Source organism: Larus michahellis, chromosome 13, assembly GCF_964199755.1.
Source record: "Larus michahellis chromosome 13, bLarMic1.1, whole genome shotgun sequence".
In the NCBI taxonomy this organism is placed as follows: Eukaryota; Metazoa; Chordata; class Aves; order Charadriiformes; family Laridae; genus Larus; species Larus michahellis.
Genome location: NC_133908.1, coordinates 3812930 through 3836128, shown reverse-complemented (window position 1 = coordinate 3836128; position 23199 = coordinate 3812930). Strand labels below are relative to the sequence as shown.

Below are 23199 nucleotides of genomic sequence, written 5' to 3'. Positions count from 1 at the left end.
AACTTATTTACAAAATTTAACAATACCAATTATATAAACCTACTCACAGCAGGGAGCTTTCATCCAAACCACTGCTGTGGTGGCTGCCAGAAACATCAACAACCGAGCTGTAACGGAGGGGAAACTCACCCAAGAGCTCAAAACCAAATAAATGTGTCTCTCATTGTGCCACAGAAGCTTTCCAAACCCTGGGCACTGGTTTCTTGCCAAGCAGAGCCTATTCCAAAGGTGGGGTTTCTTCCCCTGGAAGCCCAGCAGCTCCTCCCCACAGGGCCAACAGGAGCATGGCTTTCCACCCACTTGGAGTGGCTGACCAGGCAGTTTTCTCCCCAAACTGAAGTCCAGGCTGCGCACAAGGAAAAGAAAGAGAGATGGGCCAGGAGGAAGCAGAGACTTATCCCTCAGATACACAAGAGAGCAATGGATGCCACGGTGTGAGGTGGGCTTCAGAGGACCTCTCTGCCTGCGGACACCCAGCACTAGCCTTTCCATCCTAGGAGATCTTGCCGGAGGGCAGCTTTGGTGGCTTTTCAGGAAGATCAAGAGTTATGGCCTTCAAACCTCCTGGGTTCTAGGGGGTCTCCCAGCCCTAGCAGGCCACAGTTCTGAGCTGCCTGCTCCTGCCACGCTCCACCTTCACAGAGGGATCCTTATGGAATCAGCATGACATCCCAAAGCTGTATCGCCATCATGTTTCCCTTCCAAGGAGACAAGCCACTGGTAGGTGACACACGGACCTTGCCCTTAGTTCTCCTCCCTAATGAAAGGCTGCTGGTTCCTTCTTCCCCAGCTCCAACACCACCAACCCCCCCAAGAAATGACAGAGCCTCTTCTTTTTTTCTCTCAGTGGGACACCGATGGGTTACAGCGGAGGAGAAGCGAGGACATACCATGACATAAAGCCACATCGTGTTCTCTGTGTCTCTTTCAGAGGATGTGGAGATGACCGCTGCCGCAGTTTCTCCCTGCTTCGGTGAGGGGAGAATTGGATGTCTCTCTGGGAGTGTCATCCTCTCCCCGTTCACACAGGGGATTAGATCTGCATGGGGGTTTCTTACAGCAAATTCTCAGGGACCCCATCAACATCAGACATTCACTGCACGGAGCACCACACAAACACTGAGAAGCCATCCCCATCCCAGACACTTCTCACTTAAATCTACACTTTCTCTGTCTCCATGGAGAGCTGAGAAGGGGCAAATTTAACACAATTGTTTTTTCTTGGTAAAAAAGAAATATTTCCTTTCCATAAAGGAGCTGCATGCCTGAAACAGCGACATTTTTACCCTGAAGTGCCAGCATAGGTGGCTTCAGGATCCCACACTCTTGTTGTGCACCGGGGACCAAATTCCTTTCAGACTGCATTTTCCCAGGGGACACGACAGCCTCCATGGCGGTAAGAGGGGACCGCGGTGCTCTGCGGGAGACACGGCAGGAACAGGGAGTCACGCTGGAGAGGGAACAGGTTTGGAGACACCAAGTTTCCAAACAGCAGTTCCCAGGAGGTCTCGCAATGACTTCTCTCCAGACTGAAATATTTCCATTTCAGTCAAAACATGTTGGGTGCTATTTTTGCCAAAAAATCCACTATTTGAGGAGGCAGAGGAAGGAAAGTATTTTCTAACTAAATATCTAAAATATTCTCTTTCTTTCACTTTGCCATTTTTCTAGACACAAAGGCGGTTATCTCTGTATTTTTACCTTTTTCTACCTCATAGGAGCTGAGCGCTAATAAAGAGATATCTTTGGTACCTTGTAAAGCAACAGTCATCTTGAAACATTTATACTCTTTTCCTGAGCCCACTCAATACGCAGCGTGCACAGCTACCATTTTAGTTTGTCCTTCGGTCTTTAAAAATGTATCGGATTCTTTTTTCTTTTTAATTCGGTGCCTAAAAGTCACTATTGTCAAAATAGCTGGTTGTAATTCTGGGCCACCGTTTAATGGAATTAAAGGTTTTGTTCGCTGCTGGCACAAAATGACTGTCGCACCCAGAAATTTTGCCGTCCAAAAAAATTGCAGCGAAGTAGGAAACGGGGGAAAAAAAAGCATTAAAGATTGACTTACACGGGCAATATAAGAAATTGTCCACACAGCAAGGAAGAGACTGTTGTTCCTGGGCCAGAATTTGAGTTAGTTTTACATCGGGATGTTAATGGGCTACATTTTTTTCACATTAAAAATTGTAAAATTAGAAGGAAAAAAAAAAAAAAGTTGGTTGGGGAAAGAATTTACAAGGAAGGAAGCTGTCACTGGACTATTTAATGTCTATTGGAGGCTAATGATGAATATTCAGTTCCATAGTTGGTGTATTACGATAGCAGAGGGGGACGGGGAGGAAGGGGGCGGCCGCATTTTGCAAGGTGCTGTACAGTCTCCGGGCTTCCAGCTGAAGGGCCACCAGGAGAGAATATTACTTTGACTTTCATTAGAGCTTGGGGGAAGAAATCAGGGATGAGGTCCAAGTCTACAGTGAAGGCACTCGGTCCTGAAGTCTGGACTCTGTTCTTAACTCCCACCTGGCCAGATGTTTCCCAGACCCGTAGGATTGGACACCAGCTCTGCATAACCGTTTCCTCATAGCACACGCATTCCTCTTTAGAATTTATCATATAACCCCAAATCTACAGAACAGGCCTTACAAGGGAATCCTTCCTGCATCTCCGGAGCACTTCCACCAAAATCAGACCTCTGCCAGGTGGAATTAGTACACTCAGTCCCATTTTCATATCTCATGACATTTTTCCCCTCCCCTGGCCAAATCACGCCCTCACCATGAGCCCTTAGACCAAAAGTTCACATCTAGGAAAGGGTTCGAAGGAGCAAATTCAAGAAGGTTTTGTAATCTCAGAGCTGGAAATCTTGTTGGCCTCTGCAAACTAATAAGAACTGTGGAAAAACAGTAAGTATAGATCTTTACAGAGCAGCATCCAGTCCACTTTCTTCCTTATCACTACATTGTAAGAGAGTGATAATTTTCAGGCTTGAAGTTTCCTAACATACCAGTAAATGCAAAACCTTGTTAAAAAACCTCCAGAGATCCATGGTTTACGACCAGGAAGCTTCTGCATTGAAGCATCCATCCCCTACTGACCCTAAGCAAATTATTTTCAAAGATGCTTCTGATGTTTGTGCAGCAAAGCATTATACACTGCAACAAAGCATTATATACTGAGGCTCTCCAGAGCTGCTGTAGCTCATGGTAACAAGACTTCAAAAGACGTATTAAATGTCAGGTCCCAAGGGTTATACTGGTACCTGTTCAAGGTCAAGATGAGGCATGATACTGAAGAGGATTTCCCCATGGGTAGCTGCTACCATGTTCTTGCAGCATCCTTTGAAGGCCCTGGGCTGGGCAGTGTCTAGATCTTGTTCCCAATGGCAATTCCTAGCCTAGAATCTGACCAAAGGTGGCCAAACACGGCGATTCCCTTCCATTCTTTCCACTATTCCAGGAGATTCTAACTCCTCCTCAGTGAGTCACTACAGAAGGACAAATGTCCCGTCAGTCCCGTCCCCTGCACCCACCCAGCACCCGTGGATACAGTGGTGCAGCATCAGACCCCAGTTCCAGATGTGCAAACGCAACTCAGAAGCATTTGGGTTTATATTTCCCAGGCCACCAATTGTTGTCCTTCCTGCTGAGACTCCAGAGTTGGAAAGAAATGGAAGTCAGCCATAACAGATAGAGGAAGAGAAAAAAAGTGACTGGAATAAATATACAATCTCCCAGAAAAAAGAAAAAACAAATAAAAAAAAACCCAGAAAACAATTTTCAATTGTCAAGGTGCATTCATTTCAGCTCATATCCAACATATTGAAATAAAGTTGAACCACCCTCAAGAGACTCTCTGGAGAGTTTGATGTGGATAAAATACTACTGAGTACTTCCTTCGCTCTTGCCTCGGATCAACTATGAGCTCTCTCTGCACGGGGACGGGACTGCAGGCCAGCCCCACAGAAAATAAAACGCTGGGCGGGATGTCTAGTGATACAAGTCAAACTGTCCACTGAGAAATAAGGGAGGCTGTTCACTGCAGTATGGCTCCGCCAACATCTCAAATGGTCTTGCCAGAATGTAAGGGTCCAATAAGGCTGCTTTGGGTACGCGCGTGGTACCTGAACAACCAGCACAGCCCAAAGAGATCACTGCAGCAAACCTGAGAACCAGCAGCAAGAAGAACCAGCTAGAGATCCAGAGCTACCGTTATCAGGGAAATAAAAAGCTAGGTTCCCGCAGACAAATACTGCTGTTCATGTTGGAGTAAGAGGAACACGAGGGGAGACGGAGAGTGGATGTTGGCCAACAGAGAGAGAGCGTCAGCATCCCTTCATGCTGGGCTGAGCTTCTACAGATTGGGTCCTCCTGGGTAGATCCCCCAAAGAAGGCGCAAGGGAGGAAACTGCAACTACCCTGTGTTTCTTGAGCTGATTTTCTCACTTTGAAAGAGCTGTGGATACCCTCCAGTGAAGTCTGTAGAGCCTTATTTTGGATTTCATTTGAATTCCATCAAATCCTATAGAACGAGGTTCAAGCATACTGTTTCCACTGGGGCTTTGACCAGGAAAGTTTCCTTGCGGATGTTTGCTGCAGGAAAGCATCATCTCTCCAACAGATGTTATAAGTCTCACGCTGCAAATGTTTCCGACAGCATGTGGCTCTTGGGACATTTCAGTGACAGAACATGGAAAACGAGAGTGGATGTAAAGATGCAATGGGAAGACGCAAGAAGTGCAAGGTCGTTTGCAGTGGACCGAGACCTACTTGCACTGGTCAGACTGGTGCCTATCAGTCCAACATGACGTTAGCGTGACCAGGTAGACAACCCTTTTGGAGTCTAGAGGCTCATCCATTTATTCTACTGGCACCCCAAAATGCACCCTCTTCTCCATTATGCCAGCTCTGAATCATGGTACTGATTTTATGTCCTTTGTGTCTGGCCCAGTTTCTGTTCTCAGTTACACCAGGAAATCTTTGGAATAATTCCTTTGGAGCCAGGAAGACTACTGCGGATTAACGCCAAAGGCAGCAAACTATGGCTCATGATCTTTGACGGAGAAAACGTACGCATAATGTCGAACTACGCTGCCACTCTTTGCTTTGTCGAGTAGATCTTTCTGGATCTTTGTCTCACTTTGAAAGGGCCCGGGATACTCATCAAGGGAACTAAGTGCCACCCTTTCACATAATCATCTTTCCTCTCAAAAGCTTTCTCAATAAGAAGCTTCAAGGACTAATTGCATTAATATGAATGAAGAGTAACTAGGGCCTGAGACTTCCAGAAGCTCTTCAGCACCCATAATAACCGCCGAAGACAATGGGAGTTGCAGATGATCAGGAAAAATTGGTTAAAGGGTTTAACAGCATTGCTCTTTTACAGTGCTCTAGCCCCAGACCCACAAACACTTCTCCCCCGCTGTCTGTTGGCAGTCACAGGTTTAAAAACATAAAAGCTACGACTTGCATGCGACGCCCCCGATCGCCCAATGGCTATGGTTTATTAACACAGCTCCGTTGACCCTCATGCATGGGGAATTTTAAGGGCAAAGTCCTACTCTGGCAACGGCGCTGCAGAGCTCATCCTGCCTCTGCATCAGCTTCACCCTCTGCGGGTTTCTGCTGCCTGTTTTGCTCTTGCTCTCCACACCAAATTCCCCTTGGCACAGGCAGGAGTTCTAACCGGAGACAAAAGGAATTTTCACAGCGCGGTGGGGCAAGAGATCTGAAAGGAATACTTTGCTTAACATTCCCAGCATCACAGCTATGTAATTTTTACCCGATCTATGTTTTTCAACTGTAGCATGACCACAGATGCAGTATAACTCGCATCCCGCTACATATTTTTCTCTAGCGTGTTTTCCTTTTTCTTTCGTTTTCTTTTTTTAATTTTCCTTTTTTTTTTTTTTTAAAAAATCAAGGAAATCACAAAGTTGATCTCATGCTCAGAAACCCGAAAACTTGAAAAAAACCAAACAAGCAAACAAACAAACCCTGTTCTCCCAGAGTATTCATCCTATAAAGAAACTGCTAACAGGGTCCCGCGTGTCTCGGAAAAGAAAGGGTGTGGGGGGATAATGAATGTGTACCAGAAGTCTGTGTTCGCTGGAATTTGGATCTCTCTGGAGCTCGTGGCTATTCTTTTTGAATTAAATCATCTCCTGCTGAAAGGCTTAATAACACTACTGAATGAAGCTTTCTACCTGGACAGACTTATTAACTTTTCTCCTGGGAAACAGGAGGAGGAAAAGCAACACGGAGGCCTTGGGAAAGAGAAAGCCAAAGAGAGGGATGGACTTGTAAAGACATCCCCATCCACCCCGCTGAGCTCCTGTCCCCAAGGCATTGCTGCTCTTGCCTGGCCAGAGCACGCAGAGATGGAGGCAAAGTCCTTGACGAGGCACCCAAGACCTACTCTGAGCTCACTCTTGGCACTGGAAGTTGCCTTTCTTCCTTACTTCATCTTCCTTCCTCTCAGCCCCTACTGTCTGCCAGGGGTAGGTGCTCAACAGATGAATCATCAGGCCAAGACTCCACCAGCACCTTCACCGCACTGCAAGACCTGCTTCTGAAGCAAGTGAGAGAATTTTGGACCCAGCAAACTGGTGTCCCTCCCATCCTCTGACAGCCAAAGGTGCAAGGAGATCACCAGAGCTGGCCAAATGGCAACTCTTTCTATGAGGATGGACTTCATCTAGCTGTTTAAAAGCTCTAAGCAAATCATTCAGACCCCTCAGGTGAGACAGACAGAGGGAGGGCTCCTCACCCACCCTGTGATCCACAGGGTGCGCTCTCAAAGGAAAGCAGCATTGCTCTCTGAACGTGCCCATCACATGCTTTGCAAAGAGGAAGCCTAGACACCGGCCCAGCCTGGGGACGCTTCTTCTAGACGGCATCTTCAACCACCACACACCTACTCCCATCCAATCCAAGCCCCACGCAACACATTAGGACCCGAAGTTTTAGGTCTTGACCAGGGCTCAGGCCTCCAAGACTGCTCCGAGAGGTAGGGGATGAGCAGAGGGACACGCTTTGGCCAGCTTTCCCCAAAAATGGGATGCCACAAGGCAACTGACGCACCCAGATGGGTCAGCCCTGCCTCTCAACCTCATCTGCTGGGGTTTCCTTCTCATAGAATTATAGAATGGTTCGGGTTGGAAGGGACCTTAAAGATCATCTAGTTCCAACCCACCTGCCCTGGGCAGGGACACCACTGCTTTCAGCTAGGAGATGCCCCTCTGCAATAACCCAATGCAGGGAATTAAGATTTGGGATTTAAATAAAGAAAACATGGAGGTGCTGAGGCTTTCCGCAGCATGAAAAATTCATTCCCACCATGACTTTACCCTTTAATGAGATGATCAGTGACCTGATGAATGTCAGGTCACTGGTTTCCGGTACAAAAGGCCGCGTGCTGTTTTGAAAAAGCGTGGTTGTTGGGTTTTTTTTGGGTTTTTGGGTTTTTTTTCCAGCTACTTGTTTTCCTATAACGAAGAAATGGCACTAAAAATAAGTCCCCCCCCGTCTTCTCCAAGGATACAAATCAACATCGCTCCACTAAAGCCAAGGTAGACATACCTATACCTGCCAGCTGGGGAGCGGGTCCATCACTGGGAAACAACTTCGCTACATACGCGCGCACACACACACATTCATCTATTAAAGTATGCCTCATATATATTTAATTATATTTTAATATATATTTATATACGAAACCTATATGAACCCACAAAGGCAGGTCATACTCCTCTAACGTACTCAATCCTGAATGGTTCTTTATCTTACACATACAATCTAATTTTTATATCTGTAATTTATTTTATATATGTTTTCATATATTTATATATATAATTTTGTATATATTCCGATATATATAAAAAACCACAAATTTGTCTAATTTTCAACCTTGAATGGGCCTTTATTTTGCTATAATAATCTTATCCTGCGCTCCCTTAAAAAAAAAAAAATAAAAAAATGCCATCTTTGTAAAGGTAACACAGTCATTTCTATGCTATCTGTACAGAGGATAAGTTATTAAGGAAGTGAGCATCACAAATTATCCTGTAAAGTCGACGCGGGGGATTTTTAACCCTTTCAATCCTGCCAGGCCTGGGCGGGTGTATTTATATATTCCGAGCGTTTCTGTTCACTGTATCATCGACGATGACCGCAGGCCCGCGTAAAAATGCCAAGCAATTTTTAGCACCAGGCTCAGCATGGCTGGATGCCACGCTCTTCATATGGCATCAAGCCCTTCTAATAGCCCTCACTGTTTCACCTCCTCCCTCCTGCCCCGAAAAAAAAAAAAAACCCACGATGAATGTAAACCTTCAAATCTTTCCATTGACCGTAATGAAAGGGTAGTTTAGCTGCAAAAATATGCGGGGTGGGGGTGGGGGGACATGACATCGTTACTCAAGTTCCAGTAGAGGTTGGGAGGCTGGCACGGGAGGGAGGAGAGGAGGAAGAGGGGGGGAGAAGCTATTTCAAGTGGTAGTGCACCCATAAATAAATAAATATTGACTTCTTATGCCAGGATCTGGGCTGTCGTTGGAAAGGGAAGGCAGGCAGGGAACACAGGGCACATTCAGCCGACCACAGAGATGATTTAGATCGCGAGAAGTGTTATATATATATATATTTATATAATATATATTTATTTATATTTATTTATTGGCTTTTCTGGGTCTGAGCCTGGAAACAGTTTGCGCGCGGGGGTACGTTTGCCCATTTGAGCAGGGTTACAGGGTTGAGGGTTTGCAGCGTTACGGGCGTTATTTGTTGCCTGTCAGTGCGATTGGTGTGGCTACGGAGAGCCACGCTCAGGTCACCAACTACGGCAACCAGAAGAGGCTTCTGCATCTGCACTCCAGCCTGCAGTGACCACCTACAGCCGGCTCTCAGGTGGGTTGTGGAGAGAGCCCTCCTGGTAGAGGGTCACAACGCAGGTCCCTACAGCCCTCCCCAGAGAAGCAGCTCTGCTGGTCCCGGAGAAGAAGGGATTTGAGTCACTCCTGCCCTCCTAGATGGAAAAATGCTATATTGAGAGTCTACATCTGTCTTAGGCATAATCATGGGTATGGCACTGTTCCTGCAAAACATTTGCACCAGGAAGCGACTTGACACATGGACGAAGTTCCAAGTGAAGTGAAAGGCATGAAGTTAATTACCGGCAGGACCTGACATTTAGAAAAGGACTTTAAACAGGATTCTTTTAAACAGGATTTAGGCTTGATTTTCAGCTTAAGTACTTACATCCAAAACTCGGATTCAAAAAGACCTCTTCAGCCCCCTGGCCCTGGAGATCCCAACACTTTCTAATACCTTCCTTCTTCAACCTGAAGCCTATGTTCCTGCTCTGCACATCCAGAACTGACCAGGCAAACACTCCCCTCCTTCCAAAGACCCCCAAAAAGCCAGAAACCAGCACAAGGTAGGTCTCCACACCAAGATCTCCAGAGGCATCTGGAGCATCCTTAACAAACCTGCTCCCAGAACAGGGCTGAGATCTTTGTCTTTAAAGCACTGCCACCTGGGGCAAAAACATCACCCAAGAGCTCTGCCGCGGTGGCCTGATGACCAGACCTCCTCAGAGCTAGTCCAAGTCTCTTGTTGCTTCAAACAAGTTGAAGCCCACATGCCACCGCAGGGACATCCGTTTAGCACAAAGCTAGGGGTTGTTCTGGACAGGGACACGCCAGAAAGAAACACAAGGTCCCTGAGGCCAAGAGGACAACCTGCAGGTGAGATCCTGCCCCTGTAACCCAGCATTCACCTCGGGGTGGGAAGTCCTGGATTTTGGCCCCACATCCTGGTGGTATTTCAACAGCTTGACGTAAAATGCACAAGCAGATGCCAGAGAAGGGACTGCCACCAAGCCCTGGTTTAGCTCAAGCCACAAGCGACATGCAAAGAAAAGCCCAGGCAGGTCTGGGGAGGGGCTGAGAGGGTCCCCACGACGGAGGCACACATTACCTCTGCATCCTGGACATCCTGTGGAGCTCCATGTCATCGCTGCCCCGGAAACCTTTCGCGAAGGGGTTGTTCTCAATCTTTAACTGGGTGATCTGAAAGGGAGGAAACGCAAACGGGTTCATCGCAAGTCCAAGGCATGGCCTGGGAGAGGGGGAATATTGTTTATTAAACCCAAGCCAGTAGGGATGTGGGGGGAAAACACAGCTTTCAGGGACTCAAGTTGTCCTTCAGCCCAGGCATTGTCCACTCCTGATGGGCCTTCCTCTAGATCTCCCCACTGGAAAACTATCTCCTGCCAACAACCTCTCGCTTCTCTCAGGCTTGTCCCACAACTAACACGTGGGACTGCTCACACACACATAAATTTCTCTCTGAAGGAAATCTGCTTTCTTAGTTACCTACTTTCTTTTTGCTGTTGAGACAGAAAGGGCTGCGCTGACCCAAGAACCGGGGATGCAAGTCATATCGGCTGAACAAACCCCGCTGGCACCAACAAATATTTTCTCATCCATGCGCAGCCATGACCAAAACCTTACCTCCCGGATCCTGTCACTCAGACTGGTAAGGCTCACCCTTTCTGTATTTCAGACCAGCTAAACGTACTTCAGCTGCTCTGCATCTGACAGCCTTCCCCACCTGTAAGCACTGCATGGACCAACTACCTAAGGTACTTGGAGGGCAACTCCACCTCTGACCATCGTGCCCTGGGGGAATATTCATCTCCCCATTAATTCTAGGAGGAATTAAGAGGGACTAGTTTGCTCACTTAGTTGGCTACCTTCAGCACCTCAAGTACTCTGGGATGAACCCCCCCTCTGACACCTACCTCTGGTCCTCTTACAACATCTAAGTCCATCTACAACATTTAAAGCAGCTGCTGTACAGAACGTACCCTTACCCAAGTAGGTTTTCTCAAGCCAGGGGTTGTCATTTAAGCAAATATTAACTGTGGACTAGCAACACCCTCGGATGCCCTGCGATCTTGTACAGAGTCACTCTGCCGTGCCAAATTTGATGCAAGTGCTTTGGTGTCTTTGCAGAGCCGGACTGAGTCTGCATCTGGCGTGATCTGCCCTAATTGAGTGCCAACCTTGCTCCAGAGCTGGCATAGCAAAGCAAAGGCAGCGTGAGCTCCGGCTCATCCAGCAACAGAACAACCATAAACCCACTCAGATGCGAAATAAATCTGTGCACGGCGCACAGCTGGAGTTTGCAATCAAGGAACCCCAGCCTTGGAGAAGGAGGAGGAGAGGATCAGTCTATGCAAAATCCCGTACCAGCCTTCAGCTTATTTTTAATATTCAAGCAGAAGGCGGCAACGGTTCCCCTTCTTCTCTTTCTCCATCACTGCCCGGCAGTCCAAGCCCTCAGCCAGGAGTCGGGAGAAGCACTTGCACTTGCCCAGGAGAGGAGGCAACCCTGCATTTGCCATTGGAGGAACTCCATGTGCTCACCGCGTTTTGTGGAAACACTGTCCTTCCTTCCTATTGAAAGTCGGCCAACGGGAAGGAAAGGGCTGGAGATTAATGGCGGTAAGAACAGAGAGAGGTTCATGTTCACCCAGCCGAGCACACACAACTGGACCCACCTCTTTGCCAAAATTCAAAGAGAAAAACCTGGCTCGGCTACTGTCAATAGCAAACCCTGCCAGGTGTCTGCACGACCAGGCTATTTTGCTATTTTCTCATCTTATAGCATATTTTTTTCCAAAGGCCATTTATTTATTTGCCATTTTTGGCCAATTCAACCCCAAAACTCGCCCAAAGACCCCATCACCCCTACGCTTGTCCCCACGAGCATTCCCATTAAATCAGGACGTAATTTAGTATATAAACGGGGCGTTGCTGCCTTTTTTTTTGGTCACGCATTTCAGGTTTCAAAGAGAAGGGCGAACAAACCATCTATTTGGTCCAATTTGCCATTTGCGCTGTTCTCTAGCAGTAAAACAGGGGCGCTTTTTATAATTAAAAGCTCCTAATAATTAGACAACCAGCTGTGTACTTTGCAAAGAAACTGCCTATCAGTTCCCAGCGGAGAGGTGGTGGCATTTCTATAATGAATAATAGGCATTATTCAACTTTTTGAATGTTTCTATGCAATTTGCATCCCGACGCACACTAAATGTACGAGTTGTCCTCCCTTGCCGAACCCAATGGCAATATTTGCTTGCATAAGTGAAGTCCTTCACGGAGCGAGGATTTACAGTATTGGCACCGGCACACAAATGTACAAAGGGCCGGATTCATCCCAACCTAACCGAAGGCATTTTAACCAAGGCGCCTGCACTGGGAACCTCGTCTCCCGGCATTCCTGCTGGAATCAAGGGAGGGAGATGGGGACTGCCAGAGGGCACTGGGGCTCTGAGGTGGGCAGCATTGCCTTCACAGGTCCCCAACGCCCTCCATTCACCGGAGAAGGAGCCAACAACATGGCTAATTTAAGGACCTACGTTTAAGGACCTCAGATGAATGCCCTGTTTGATGAATCAAGCCTTTAATCACCCACAAAATGTCGGACAAAATATCGTATGGGACCTCCGCCTTGCGAATACCTTGCTTTATGGGTGGAGAAGTCCCCTAACCCTCATCGTGAAGACTCTTACAAGCAACGGCATTAAAGTATATGTTGGTAGCAGGAAGCCCCACGTGAAGCACACTTAACTTCAGCCTCCTTAAAACTAAAGATCTGCATGACTGAAGGCATCTAGAAACCAGGGGCTGCAGGTTTTAAATTAGATCTCAGGTCTTTGGTGTATTTGAGATGGATTTCAGCAGGTGCTTTCAAGAGCAAAGTTCCTCTAGATGATAACTCATGGCATCAGCCCTAGGACTTAGCCAGGAGAGTCCAAGCCAGATTTGAGAAAATCGTACAAAACAAAATAGAAAATAGCAAAAAAGCTGGTGAATCCCTGCTTTAGAAAATAGCCTGGGGAAGATGTTTTGTTTGGCCAGTTTTTGTCTGACTTACAAACCATTTCAGAGGTGGAAAAGCAAACGACTGGGTGGAAATAACCTTCTTCTGGATCAACTTTGCCATAGAGAAACTCTGTTTAATTGGCTGTAGCTCATTGGTGGGGGGGGGAGGGGGAGAAGAAAAAGCTGTCAGAAAATCAAATGACAATTACATCATGAAAAATAAAAAAAATACAACGTCCTGCGAGGTCATTAAGACAGAATGCCCAGGGCTAAATTATATAGCACAGATTCAATAAAACTGTAGGGCTTTGTTTATGTATTTGTTACTGAAAGAAACCGACGGCACAGTTCACTTCTGACCACTGATTTCTAAAGCTGCTGCAGACACTTCTGAGACGAGAGCTTTCCCGGGTGAAGCCTTCCACATTTACACTTTTCAGGGCTTGTCTGACCTATGGGTTCCTCTTCACTTTAACGGGAAGCGACAGTTCCCAATGGAATCTCGGCGCCGCTCCTCTGCACTCCTTTCTCTGGGCTAACTGACCACAACGCGCTTCTGCTGAGGCATTTCCAACGGCGTCTTTGGCTCCAGCATGATAAAATTTAGCTTTGCATCTAGTTAGGTCGAGGAAAGATGCTTTAGTTTTGGGGTTTTTTGCACAGCCATGTATTTATATGGGGGGGTGTGTGCCTACAGGCTCATGAATATTTATATGGCCAGGGTCAAAACTACCACTTAGTATTACTTGTTGTCAAGCCCTTGCCATAATAAGATTTTTCTCAATTGCTTCTAACTTTACAAAACTTTGTTAGGACCGAAATCCTCCACATCGGGCATCTGCCCTTGGCTCCTTTTTATTTACTTATTTTACCATCAACTGGTCCCGTGGTTTTTTGAGCACTTCAGCTGAGGGACAACACACCGCCCTGACCCTCCTGGGCTCTTCTGAAACTGTCCTAAAGGCTGGGCATTTTGGAAAAGGGACTTCATGTTCTGCAAGGAGGGGATCCTTAGTTTCTGAGCTCTCTTCTCGTGAACATCTGCCCCACTTAGACAACTTAAAAGCCTGAGTGGGGAAAAAAAAAAAATCACCATTCAGGTCGCCCCACTTGGTGATGAAGAGGTTGAGGCGATTACCCTTGAGCTGAGCTCACACGGACCTCCCCGCGCTGTGGGGATACGTGCCGTCCCTGCCCTGCAGGTGACCGTGGTCCTGCTCAGTGTGGCAGAGACAGGCCAGGACCATCCCTGCAGACAGCTGTGCTGGGAGAAACTGGGAGGCTGGGCTTCAGGCTCGAAAGCACAGAGCCTTTTTCTTTTGCACTCTCACGTACCCCAGGTGGAAACCAAGTCAGCGTGGAGGAGGAAGCCAAACCAGAGCAGGGGGAAGGAAAGAAATAGATGAAGACAAGGTGCCTGCTGAGACTACGTACGTCTGGCTGGGCCAACCAGAGGAGCTGGATGGGGAGCTGGGACTGAGAGCCTGAGGTAAAGGCCAGGGGAAGGGGGGGGCGCTGCTGGCAAGGGGGAAAAGATGCCAAACCCAGAAGCCAGTGAAGGAAATGGGAGGGATTGAGAGCCAGTGGCTGGTGGGAGGTACTGGTGCAAGACAGAGGGGCTCATTGTGGAGGTTGTTGGCTGAACTGGGAGACAAGGATGGAGAACAAGAAGAGACAGACCTTGCACAGAGTTGGGATGCGGGGAAGGAGGTGGGTCAGGAGGTGAGAGAGAGAGAGGGTGTCTTTGCAGAGCTTGGGGAGGGGGCCCGGATCAAGGACTGGAAGGGACTGGGGGCTCAGGGCTGGCTGAGCACCCTGTCCCAGGGCTGCCAGAGAGGCAGGGACAAGACTGAGGACAAAGGGGCAGAGGGAGACTGGACTGGTTCAGACACCGATTGTGAAGGACGCAAGGCCTCCTGAAGGAAGCACTTGCCCACCAAAGCCTACAACGGGACTAAGCATTTGAGAGCAGAGATGTGAGGAGCCTGGTGAGGGTCACTGAAAGGAAAAGAGCTCACTGCAGTCCCCAAGCGACCGAGGGCTGGAGAGAAGCCACCAGCCCTGGCAATGAAGAGGAGACACAAGGTCTCACCTCACTTAACCACAGGGAGTGCTTGGGGGACCCTGCTTTGGAGAGGAGCCTGCCCTGAGCGAGGAGGGAAGCTACCCCTTCTTGCCATGGAGGTGGGAAGACACAGGGCCAATAGCTCCAGGCTGGGTAGGGAGGGTTCAGGGGACACAGAAGTGCAGGGGACTGGACCGGGTCCAGCCTCTGCAGAGAGGCGCTCCGTTGGATGCCAACTGGGCCACCACACTGGTAGCCTCTACTGAAGCTATGGAGGTGACTACTGGCAACCAAAGCCAAGGAGAACAGAGCTCTTGGGGCAAAACTTCCTGAGCCCAAGGACCGTCCCGTCTCCAGCAACAGCTACACCTACACAACCCTGCGAGATGCCTCGATGGAGCAGCAAAAGGCCACGTGCTCGGAGGAGAGCCGCACGGGCAGCTCTCCAAATCACAGCAGGACGGAGCACTGGTTGACTCGACCGAGTCAACGGCACTCTTTTAGTACAGGGGTCTTTCTGGGGGTGGGATGAAGCTATAGATTCCGAAAGCCCACGCAGCATGTTCCTCCACCCCCACTGGCTGTCGGGGCAGCGCGTCAGATTAGTCTTCAGCCAAGCCTTTCCCTGGCTCTCTGCATTGCTGTGGCGCACATAGAATTTCTGGGTGCCTGTAGCATCCCACCAGGGGATAACGTTTCCTTAAAAAGAACTTGGGCTACCAAGAACGTTAAATAACTTGAGGGGGGGAGGAGAAGAAAAAAATCAGCATAAAACCGGATATCCTGAGGGGGGGAAACCAATATAAAGCCCAAGTCCAGCTAACGGGGAAAGTAGGTTGTAAAAATTAATGAGAATAATTGTTGTGAATTCTTGCTTTTGAAAGAACCCTCATGAGGGCAGAACCTTAATTATTTCTGTCTATTAGGGTTCATTTCCTGGTCCTAAGCAGCGAGCTCGTACCTAATAAATACAAGCTAGTAACACAATGATTTAAGCTACAGCAAAATGGTACTTAACTGCAGGGGGAAGTTAATATTTGGGAATCAACCTGATTGCAAGCACCCATTGTGTAAATGGCAAGGAAATGAAATGTGCATGTGACCTATTTTAACACCTCGATATTTCTGGGGTATTTTTGCAGGGTTGCAGAGAGCGGGGGGGAGGTGGTCGGCCGAGCTGCTGACAACCGCACTGAAAACTTTACCAAAACTTTCTTCCTAGCTTAAACCTCCTTTCGGGGAGCAGAGCTGGGGAGGGAGAGATCCCAGCGGGCTTAAATATCTTTTCAGGCTGTCTAAAATATCAGGGGAAATAAGCACAAGCCCTACAGTGGGATTGCAGCTGTGCTATTGAAATAAATTGACGGATCTGAAATCGGGCAGGTATTTCTATAAGCCGTGTGAGCGCAGACTCAAACGCGTCTGCGGGCAAGTCATACAATTAATACTGGAATATAACTCACCTATAATGTAGCTCTAGAAACCTAAAATATCCACGCAGAATTTGTTTGTGTGTGTGTGTGTGTGTGTGGAATACATGGATGTATAGAAACTATGTGTAAAGTATGTGGGTGGGTAAAAACTATACGTAAAATACGTCGGTGCGTACAAACAGTGTGCGACTGTGCGGGTAGGAAGGTTTGCCTGAAGGATGCGCTACAGGTGATGGGTGGAAGCGAGAGAGAGATGGCTGTAAATGGGAAAAAAATAGGCAGTGAGCTGACGAAGAGACAGGGGGATGGACCCTCCCTGGGAGCTCGATGGAGGCAGAACACCAGACCGGCGGGACTGCCGTCGTTTATGGCGAGGGGAAACGCAGCCTGCATGGCAGCACGAAAACACGTTTTGCCACGCAACACCTCAGCTGTGAAAGCTGAACTCGGCTTTTTGCCCGTGGAAAGGACCCCGCTTGCCGCTCAACGGAGCTGAGGGATGTTACCCCTTCCGCACAGCCAGCATCTGCATCAGCATCAGCTGCAGCCGCCTCGGCCCCGCTATTATTCTCCGTCTTGCACTGGGGCAAGCTACAAATTTTATTCCCTTCCCTGGAGGGAGATGCCATTTAGGGTAGATCATTCCCTGGTTTATTTTTACGGCTCTATCTTTCTCGGTTGGGTCTTTATCTTGGGGCTACAGCCACTCTTTATTTGTTCCCCCAACGATTCCGCGCAGAGAGAAAGAGGAATTGCGTTTGTCGGGGGGGGAAGAAAGGGATGTAAATGTATGTAAAATGTGTAGGGGGGTGTGTAAAATATGTAGTGGTGTCTGCGTGCGTGTGCATGTGTCTGCTGGGATGCGGGCGCGTGTGTGTCTGTAGGGATTCATGCGTTTGTCAGGGCGTGTGTTTTGACAGAGACGGATACGCAGATGTCATTTCTTATCAACCAGATGTTGTTGATTTACAATCAAATATTCCTGCTCCTCCTAATATGGCAGTTTTCCCAAACTACTGTACTTACATGTTTCTGCTTTGCTTTTGTTTTATTTGCATGATAATTTTTTTTTTTTTCTATAAAACAGTCCTATTTTTCTTCAAAGGAAAGCAGTGAAATTCAGGCCTGTTTTCTCATAGGGAAATGCCTTTAAAGCGAGCAGTGTGTCCTGTTTTATTAACTCCCAGTTCTATTAATATTATATTCTTTCTCCGAATCCATCAAGCAGAAGTTAAACTTGATTTTATAGCATCCACAGCGGAGTTATAATTTAAGGCATAATTTGGCGAGGTCTCAATTTGGATTCAGTTTGCTTGTCCTGGTTGTGCCAACAGCTCCTATTTTAAAGGGCAGGGAAGTATTTTCTTTTCTCCCTAGTTACGGTGAAACACTCTTTCTTCTCCAGCCTACCTCTGCTCTCTGCATCTCCCTTGCCAACTGATGGACGGGGGGGAACGCGATCATTTCGCGCAGGTTTAGGAGCTCTCTACTTACATCTCCAGGAAAGCATCCAGGATTTATCTGGGGTGTTAAATGACCTTTCTCCGTTTGAAAATAAATAAATAAATAAACAAACAAACAAGTACACGGTTTCTCTCTGCCAAGCGCAAAGGAGCCATCCTACCTGCCCGTAAGTACCAGTACAAGCTTGTAGTGATCCCTTTCTATGCAACTGGGGGAGGAATTTGCACTTTTTTTTCCCCAAAGGAAAATTGGCTTTTCATGGGGCTCTACCCTAGAGAGGGGGCAGTTGGTGAAAGGCATCGCTACATACTTCTGCTGAGAACTACCCCAGCCTCGAGCCTTCCTCCCCCTCCATCCTCGCTCCCCAAAAGCCAAGCAGGGGATGGAGATGGGGCAACCACCCGACAGCGGGGTCCCCCCGGAGGGGACAGCAGGACCCACCCGGCAGCACCCCGAAAAGAAAAAAAAAAAAAAAAAAAACACCTTAGTTAACACGTATATTTTTTCTCTTTGTTTTTTTGGGCAGGCAGGGAGCTGATTTCAGGCTCAGAGCCTCCCTTTTCCTTCCAGAGCCTGCTGGCTGCCAAAAAGCCCGCAGCCCCCCGGCGCCCTCCCCGCAGGGCCGGCCGGGGCAGGAGGCCGGCCCCAGACAAAGGCGGGGGGGGGCGCAGCCCGGGTTATCAGCGCCCCGGCCGCGGAGGGGAGCGCCGGGCTCCCTTCTCCAGATTACAAGGCTTTGACCCATGCGGGAGGGTGGCGGGGGGGGGGGGCGAGAAGATAAAGCCAACTTCCTTGCTTGGTCGTCTCCTCTCTGAGCGAATCATCCTGTTGAGCTAATACTGCCCCCCCCCCCCCCCCCCAACCCGGCTCGCCCTGAGCCCCGTCTTTGGGCACTTTGTCTGTGTCGCCAGGAATAACAGAGGGGATGGGATGGGTGTGTGGCGAGGGGAAAAGAAGAAGGAGAAAAGTAAAGGGGAAAAGAAGACGGGGAGGGGAAAAAAAAAAAAAAAAAAAGGAGGAAAGAAGGGGAGGAAAAAAAGAGGGAAGGAAGAAGGGGAGAAGACGGGGAGAAAAGGGGGGGAAAGAAGAATGGTAAAGAAGAAGGGGAGGAAAGAAGAAGGGGAGAAAAAGGAGGAAAGAAGAAAGGGGGAAGAAGAAGGAAAAGAAGAAGGGGAGAAAGTGGGAGAAGAATTGGTAAAAGAAGAAGGGGAGAAAAAGGGGGGGAAGAAGAAGGGGAGAAAAGTAGGGAAAAGAAGAAGGGTAAAGAAGAAGGGGAGAAAATGCGGGGGAAAAAGAAGGGAGAAAAAGAGGGGGAGAAGAAGGGGAGAAAGGGGGGGAAGAAGAAGGGGAGAAAAAGGGGGGGAAGAAGAAGGGGAGAAAAAGGGGGGGAAGAAGAAGGGGAGAAAAAGGGGGGGAAGAAGAAGGGGAGAAAAAGGGGGGGAAGAAGAAGGGGAGAAAAAGGGGGGGAAGAAGAAGGGGAGAAAAAGGGGGGGAAGAAGAAGGGGAGAAAAAGGGGGGGAAGAAGAAGGGGAGAAAAAGGGGGGGAAGAAGAAGGGGAGAAAAAGGGGGGGAAGAAGAAGGGGAGAAAAAGGGGGGGAAGAAGAAGGGGAGAAAAAGGGGGGGAAGAAGAAGGGGAGAAAAAGGGGGGGAAGAAGAAGGGGAGAAAAAGGGGGGGAAGAAGAAGGGGAGAAAAAGGGGGGGAAGAAGAAGGGGAGAAAAAGGGGGGGAAGAAGAAGGGGAGAAAAAGGGGGGGAAGAAGAAGGGGAGAAAAAGGGGGGGAAGAAGAAGGGGAGAAAAAGGGGGGGAAGAAGAAGGGGAGAAAAAGGGGGGGAAGAAGAAGGGGAGAAAAAGGGGGGGAAGAAGAAGGGGAGAAAAAGGGGGGGAAGAAGAAGGGGAGAAAAAGGGGGGGAAGAAGAAGGGGAGAAAAAGGGGGGGAAGAAGAAGGGGAGAAAAAGGGGGGGAAGAAGAAGGGGAGAAAAAGGGGGGGAAGAAGAAGGGGAGAAAAAGGGGGGGAAGAAGAAGGGGAGAAAAAGGGGGGGGGAAGAAGAAGGGGAGAAAAGTAGGGAAAAGAAGAAGGGTAAAGAAGAAGGGGAGAAAATGCGGGGGAAAAAGAAGGGATAAAAAGAGGGGGAGAAGAAGGGGAGAAAGGGGGGGAAGAAGAAGGGGAAAGAAAAAAGGAGGAAAGAGGATGGGGAAAAAAGAAGGGGAGAAAGTGGGGAGAAAGAGAAAGTGGAGAAAGTGTGAGAAGAAAATGGAAAAGAAGAAGGGGAGAAAAAGGGGAGAAAATGGGGGAAAAGGAAAAGGGGAGAAAATGGGGGGAAAGAAAAAGGGAGGAAAGAAGAAGGGGAAATAAGGGGGGAAGAAGAGAAAAGGAGAAGGGGAGGAAAGGGGGGAAATTAGAAGGGAAAAGAAGAAGGGGGAAGGGGAAAAGAGGAAAGGAAAAAAAGAAGAGGGAAAAGGGAAAGGAAGAAAGAACGGGGGAAAGAAGACAAGAAGGCTGGGGGGAGGTGAGCAGAAGGGGAACCGATGCCCCCGGGAGGAGCGGCGCGGGGGGGCAAGCGGTTCGGCGGTACGAGGGCCGGCCCAGCCCCTCACCTTGTGGTTCTGGTAGGAGGTGACGGCGATGAAGGCGGTCTCCGGGAAGACGTGGGTGCAGAAGGCGGTGTTCTTGGAGCCGAAGCCGTTGTTCTCGTCCGCTTTCACGATGTGGAGCCGGGGCTGGTACTTGTGCATGGAGTTCAGGATGATCTGGGCAAGGAGAGGACACGCCGTGGGAATGGAGGGGAGACACAGAGCGGCGCACACCCCCCCATCCCCCCCGCTGCCCGGGGTTGGGGAGAGAGGGGTCGTCGCACCCCCTTTCCCAAAACCTTCGCCCTCTTCAGGGCTCCCCCAGATTTAGGTGCTGGAATGGGGGGGGCATACCTCTCAAGAACCCCCACACACACACTCTCCTCGCCCAACCAAGGAGCCCATCAGGGCCAGGTGATGCTGTAAAAGGTGGCTCCTTACCTGCTGCCCACCCCCCAGCCCTGGGCTGTGCTGCTGTGCCCCCCACACCCTCCGGGGGGGGGGGGGGGGCCAGAGCTGCTCTGCCAACACGGCGTTGGCACCCTGAACCTGCTGCTGGTGGGGGCTCTCCGCCTTCCCTGTCGCTTCACAGCCACCCCAAACCTCCCAGTTCACCACCACGACGACCCGGGTATCTCACCCCCCCCACACCCACCCAGACCCAGGAGGGCAAAGAGGCAAGAAGGGGGAGGGAAGCAGAGGGATGGAGGGATTTACTGTGTCCCCCCCCCACCAGCCACCCGCAGAGGATGGGAGAGGAGGGTGGCGGGGAGGGGGGGACGCGCTGTGTTCAAGATAAAAAGCGGTCCCTGCTCGGTACCGGGTTAATCTCGGGGGGAAGGGGACGGGGGGGGGGCGGGGAGCGGCGGGGGACCACTCGGTCACGATAGTGACTGCCGGACCCTGGCGACAGCGAGACGCAGCGCGCCCCGCTGCCGCCTCCCCCGTCCCGGGGGTTTAAGCAAATTGCTTTGACATCCAGGAAAGTCGTAGACATCAACGGTGAACGATCTAATGGTTCTTAATTTCATTACAGCGACTCTAATTGAGAGACTCCTGGTGCAGCTCCTCCTCTGAAGTCCCTTATTGTCCCCTCAGCGCCTTCGGTTTGTTTAGAGGGACTTTTCCCCAGAGCCGCCTGGTCGCAGCGGGGGCCGCCCGAGCCGGATCCCGTGTGTCCCCGTCCCCCCCCACCATCGGGGCTGCTCCCCAAATCCACCTCGGGGGGGAATGAGGAGAGGTTCCCCCCAGCTGCGCTGCTGCGGAGTCCCCGCTCTCCCCTCCCGCTTCCCGGGGGAGCGGGGAAGGTCCTGATCCCTGAAAAGCAGCCCTTGCGAACCCCTTTTGCCACCAGCTCAAGGAGAAATTAAAATAAAATTTAAAAAATAAAATTAAAAAAAAAAAAAAAAAAAGAAATCACACACCCCCGCCCCAGCTGGAAGGTAAAAGGATGTTCGGGATTGGGGTGGCCGCTCTGCCCTGCAGGAAGCCCCCACCCTCGCTTCTTAGCGACCACGTGGGCAGGGATTTAATAGCACAAGATTTATCATTAAAAAGCGAAGGAAAGAAAAAAAAAAAAAAAAAAGAGAAGTTGGGAAAAAAAAAAAGAAACTGAAGTGTTGAAATGAGACTGGAGAAAAATACGCTCTTGGAAAGGGATGGCGGGATCTGGATTCGCATAGCCGCTTAAGTAATTATATATATATATATTTTATAGATATATATATTATTCATACATGCACATATATATTTGCTCAGAGGAACACGCATCTTTGGAGACCTCCGAAGGAGGGCTGTTTCTGGCTGCAGAATTCACACAAGCTTTCACGGCCCCACGAGTCCAGCAAAGACCTTTTTACGCCCCAGAAGGTCTAGCGGGATTTCAATATATATTTTTTTTTATTATTGTCTTTAATTATTGTTGCCTTTCTTTTTTTGTTTTTTTGGATCGAGGGATCCACATGGGTTTAGGTCCTATTTCCCCGAATAATTATGCCTGATTGATTTTACCTGGTAGCCAAATTAACCGAGGCAAGGGGTGGATTTTAACCCTCCAGAATTCTCCATGAGGTTAAAACCAGGCAGTTAAATACTCAATTAAGCCGGGCGCGTTTCGCCCACTCGCGGACTCCAGGCCCCGGGGGTCTGTAATCTATTCCCACCCAGTGCTGCGAAATAGCTCATTTTAAGGTTTATGCTTCCATTTTTCGGGGGGGAGGGGGGGGTGTCCTTCATTAGGGTTCATCACCTCTCAAGGAAGAAAATAACACCGCACCAACACGACGGGTTTGGAGATGGGCGACATTGCCGAGACCTTGCCGGGGGACGGGGACATGCGTGGGACCCTCCGCAGCCCTCCGCGGGTGCGGTGTTCTTCTCCCGCCCCCGGTACTTACATGTCCGAAGGGGTCGAGGTGGTTGTTGGTGAGTTTGAGCTTCTGGAAGGAAACCAGTTGCCTCATCCAGTGGGCGCCGGTGGCCGGGGAGTCGGGGTGGACATACAGCCGCCCGGGCATGGCCGGCTCTGCCTTCCCTGTCACCGACCTGCGTGGGGACACAGGCAATGACCTCCGAGCAGGGGAGGGGGGGGGACATTCCCGTGGGCTCCTGCACCCCTTCCAGCCCTTCCGGTGGGGTCCATCCTGCGGGCCCCCGGACCCCTTCCGTCCCCTCCTGTGGGAACCTTCCAGCGGGGTTTCTCCCGTGGGGTCCCTCCCGTGGAGTCCTGCACCCCCATCTCCACACCCACCCCCGGTTCCCACCCGTTCAGCTATCCC

At 49.5% G+C, this 23199-nt stretch overlaps 1 protein-coding gene across 6 annotated transcripts in view; it reads right to left on the bottom strand.

The window, feature by feature from the left end:
* Window positions 1-23199, bottom strand: part of TBX5 (T-box transcription factor 5) — a 139668-nt gene that overhangs the window by 10498 nt on the left and 105971 nt on the right. For all 6 annotated transcript variants that reach the window (XM_074606090.1, XM_074606091.1, XM_074606088.1 and 3 more), the window contains exons 5-7: window positions 22819-22966; window positions 20447-20599; window positions 9975-10066 (exon numbers count right to left, since the gene is read on the bottom strand). In XM_074606090.1, the coding sequence (XP_074462191.1) occupies window positions 9975-10066; window positions 20447-20599; window positions 22819-22966 (393 nt within the window). The remainder of the gene's footprint in view (window positions 1-9974; window positions 10067-20446; window positions 20600-22818; window positions 22967-23199) is intronic.